General features: G+C 53.0%; 1 protein-coding gene across 1 annotated transcript in view; it reads left to right on the top strand.

Moving 5' to 3' along the window:
• The first annotated feature begins 3723 nt into the window (after positions 1 to 3723).
• GRM4 (glutamate receptor, metabotropic 4) overlaps positions 3724 to 4453 on the top strand; it is a 171075-nt gene continuing 170345 nt past the window's right edge. The window contains exon 1 of the mRNA XM_011986498.1: positions 3724 to 4280. Within this exon, the coding sequence (XP_011841888.1) occupies positions 3969 to 4280 (312 nt within the window). The 5' untranslated portion in view covers positions 3724 to 3968. The remainder of the gene's footprint in view (positions 4281 to 4453) is intronic.

Genomic DNA, 4453 nt, shown 5'->3' with positions numbered 1-4453 from the left:
CCCATTGCCTTGCAGTAAGTCCCAACTTCTTCCCCCGTCAGAGGGGACCCTGTGCCCACACCCACCCTGGACCTCGGCCTTGTTGAGCGATTCCCCCTAGCTGCTTGGTTTGGGTTTCTGACCTCTTCACTTTGTACTTGTGTGAGGACTGGAGCTGGGAGGAACAGAGGCCCCTTTCAATATGTAGACTCAAGCTGCATGAAGGGGAGCCATGGTCAGAGGTGGGGAGGGACACCGCCAGGTCTCAGGAGGCAAACTCATTTTCCCTCTTCCTTCTCCATATGTGGGCAGATTTTCCTTCCCTCTCAGGCTGCAGGGCGGTGAGTGTCCCAATTCATGAATGACAGGTGCAGCACACAATTAGAGTCAATCTGTCTCTCTCTCTCATCCAGGTTCCTGGGAGAAAACATCAGGTTGGTATGAGCCCACTGCTGTGCGGGGCAGGGGCAGGTGAGAAAACCTGGAGTGCCCATCACTCTAAGGCCCAACCCTGGTGTCTGCCCAGCAGCCTCCCTGCTCTCATCCAGGTCTGAGCCTGCTACTTCTCCTCTGGGCTCTAAGGTTATCCTGGGTTCACTCTGCATAGTGGACAATGTCTGTTCAGAATCCCCCTTCTCCTAGAATCCCCCACTTCCCCCATAACACGTAAAGCAGCCACTTCCTTTCCTTTTCTTTTTTTTAAGACGGACTTTCACTCTGTTGCCCAGGCTGGTGTGCAGTGGCACCATCTCAGCTCATTGCAGCCTCAACCTCCTGGGCTCAAGCGATCCTCCTGCCTCAGGCCTCCCCCATCTTCCCCCAGCAGCTAGGACTACAGATGCATACCCCCACACCCAGCTAATTTTTTATTTTTTGTAGTGATGAGGTTTTACCATGTTGTCTAGGCTGGTCTCGAACTCCTGAACTCAAGTGATCCACCTGCCTCAGCCCCACAAAGTGCTGGGATTACAGGTGTGAGCCCAGCTTCTAAAGAAGTTTTTCAAAAAATCAATGATACTTTTGTTGTGGGGAGGGGGTGATATGTCTTTTGATTTTGTGATTGTTATTGCTTTTGTAAAACCTTTAACTTCCACAGCTTACTCCCTTCTCTGCGTTCACCACCAAGCTTTCAAGGGATGCCTTCCCCTTTCGGGTCGCCCCCTCTCCCCTCCACTTCCTCAGCCCTTTCAAGACCGCCACTCTGGTCCTGCACATTCTCAGTTCCCCCAGAAGTCGGTGTTCTGATCCACCGGGCATCAGCCCTTTCTCAGCATTGCCCCAGTCAGGGCAGGCCTTGCTCTCTCTGGGATCATTGTTTGTGTCTACACTCAGGCCTTGGCTGCCCTCTCCTCTTTTGTCTCCACCTGACTGTGTACTCTGTGGGCTCCAGACCTTGTTCTGTCATTTTCAGATGTTTATTTCTCTATTTGGTTGTGGATGGAGTTTGCAGTGCTCCATCCACAGATGATGCTGAGGGCAGGGGGTAGGAATGACTTTCTTTGATCTCCCTGTTGTTCTGCATGGCTTTGGGGGGGTATGCGGAGAGGCTGGGTTACAGGGGCTGCCATTATCCTAAGGCAGCCTGGAAGGTAGCTCACGTCCTCTCAGTGAACAGGCAGTGACCATCAGCAAGTTACACATGTGTTGTCAAGTCCATTCCTGTTATTCTCTTTTACAGTTTTTACATTTATTGCCTAAATTGGCCAGAGGCATCCTGTTGTGTGCAGCTGAAGAAACCTAGCTGTAGCAGCGTGTTTCCTGCCACCTGGGTGAGGCTGGATTGCAGGGTGAGGCGGAGGTGAGCTAGACGGAGAGGTGGAGATGCTTGGAGCTCCTGTTTCAAGCCATCTCGAATGCAGGGGCATTTTTGGGAACTGGACAGCTTTGGAATTCCTTTATTTATTTATTTACAGACATGGTCTCACTCTGTCACCCAGGGTGGATGCAATCCACCTGATGCAATCTCAGCTCACTGCAGCCTACGTCCTGTGTTCCAGTGATCCTCCCACCTCAGCCTCCTGAGTAGCTGTGACCACAAACACATGCCACCATACCTGACTAATTTTTTTTTATTGTTTATTTTTTTTGTAGAGACAGGGTTTTCTTATGTTTCCCAGGGTGGTCTCAAACTTCTGGGCTCAAGTGATCCTCCTGCCTTGGCCTCCTAAAGTGTTGGGATTACAGGCATGAGCCACTGCACCCCACTCCATGTATTTATTGAAACAAAACACACTTTCAGCATGAACACACCCATGTCATCAGCACCCAGGTGAAGGACAGAACATAAGAAGCCCCCAGGGGCCCCTGCATGTCCCTTTTGGTCTCTGCCCACTTCAAAGGTAACCAATATTCTGACTTCTCTCACTATAGGCCAGTTTTTATACTTTGTAGAAATGGAATCACATGGAGTTTGTGTATGTATGCTTGAGTCTGGCTTCTTTTGCTCAATATTACCTCTGAGTTCCACGCATGTGGTTGTGTAGATGCAGGATATGTTTTGGAGTTGGAAGTGACTGGACTTGGAGATTCATCCAGTGCCCTTGGACAAACCACTTCACATCTCCCACTCAATCCCTTTGTCTGTCAAATGGGGCAGATGGTGACAATACACAGCTGTTAGTGCTGCAGTTTTCACATCCTGCTCTGTTAACGGGCCTGGAATAGGGCAGAGGTCCCAGGGCCCTCTCCCTCCCTTTGCCTGAGAGGGTGGGGCCTGGGAGCACTTGAGCTGGAGTTGGCTCCAGTGTGTGAAACTTACACACACCTCTCCCTACCCACACAGTCCTTGACATTTGCACTTTTAAATTTTAAAATAGCTCTTTTGTCTTCCTGTCTTCCTTCCTTCCTTCCTTCCTTCCTTCCTTCCTTCCTTCCTTCCTTCCTTCCTTCCTTCCTTCCCTCCTTCCCTCCTTCCTTCCTTCCTTCTTTCCTTCTTTCTTTCTTTTTCTTTCTTTCTTTCAGATGGAGTCTCGCTCTGTCGCCCAGGCTGGAGTGCAATGGCGCTGTCTCGGCTCTGCAACCTCCGTCTCCTGGATTTTAAGTGATTCTCCTGCCTCAGCCTCTTGAGAAGCTGGGACTACTCGCCTGGTTAATTTTTGTATTTTTAGTACAGATGGGGGTTTCGCCAAGTTGGCCAGGCTGGTCTCAAACTCCTGACCTCAGATGATCTACCCACCTCAGCCTCCCAAAGTGTTGGGATTACAGGCATGAGCCACCGCACACGGCCTAAAATATCTCTTTTCATGGAGTGCCTGCCTGCCCTGGCTCTCCACTCTGTCCCTCTGTCCTCAGCGCTTGGGCCCCTGGGAGGACATGGCTGTATAATTAGTAAAAATATTAAAATATTGCACAAGTAATGATGCATGTTAGTGACAATCTCTCTTAGCATATGGAGCTTTAGTTTGCCTGGACAGACATGGCACAGGGTTGGGCGTAGGGGGTTGAAGCCCAATTCCCGGCTAAGCTCTCTGAGCGTCTGAAGATAGAGACCTCGCTATGTACCTCTGGGGTTGTGGTGAGGCTGAAAGGGGCTACCCCATGCCAGAGCCTGCCGACGCTGTGCCTATAATGCCTGGCAGCGCCTGTAATGCCTGGCAGCGCCTGTAATGCCTGGCAGCGCCTGTAATGCCTGGCATGGAGGTCTCAGGCGTAGCTGCACCTGGCATCATCTGGGATAGCTGGAGCCTAGGTCCTCCCGCACACAGTCTGGTTTAGGCCGGCGCGGCAGCTCCTTCCCGTAATCCCAGCGCTTTGCTGGAGGATCGCTTGAGCCCAGGAATTCAAGACCAGCCTGGGTAACATGGTGAGACCCTGTCTGTCCCAAAACAAACAAACAAACAAACAAACAAAAAACAGATTTTAATTGGTTTGGAATGCGGCCTGGACACAGGGAAATTTTAAAGCTCTCCAGGTAACTCCAGTGTGCATCGAGGTTGCGAACCGCCGGCCTGGCACACAGAGGGAGCTCAGGGGATGCTGAGAGTGGGAGGATGCCGGCTTGGGAACCTGGAGTTGCAGCTTCCTGCGGCTGGCGCGCCCCTCCTTGCTCGCCTCCATGCCTCTGCATCGCACCCCACCCCTGTACCCCACCTTCCTCCCACCAAGGAAACCTCACCTGCCGCCTCCCACCCAGGTCCTTTGGATTTTGCCGGTGTGTGTGGGTGCGCATAAGAGGCCCCTCCCTGCCAGGAGAGCAGGTGAGCTTGGCCGCGCACGAATCCGAGGGGGTGGCCGCCCAGCTGGGAAACAGCCCTGAAATAGACCCCCGCCGCCCCCGCTGCCTCCTTCCGGAATCTGCTCAGGTGAAAAACAAGCCTCTCAATCCGGGCGTGTCCCCCGGCGTGGGACGGGGAGGCGCCCAGCATTGCGGGAGGCGTAGACTGGGCCTGGGTCCCTCTCGGACCCGCCCCAGGCCCGGCCGCTGGGTGCAGTGAGGGCGTTCGGCCACCGGGCGGCGGTGCTGGCCCGCGATGGG

This window comes from Mandrillus leucophaeus, unplaced genomic scaffold (assembly GCF_000951045.1).
Source record: "Mandrillus leucophaeus isolate KB7577 unplaced genomic scaffold, Mleu.le_1.0 Scaffold3, whole genome shotgun sequence".
NCBI lineage: Eukaryota > Metazoa > Chordata > Mammalia > Primates > Cercopithecidae > Mandrillus > Mandrillus leucophaeus.
The sequence above is the reverse complement of the archived record's forward strand: the minus strand, read 5'-3'. Positions and strand labels throughout refer to the sequence as shown.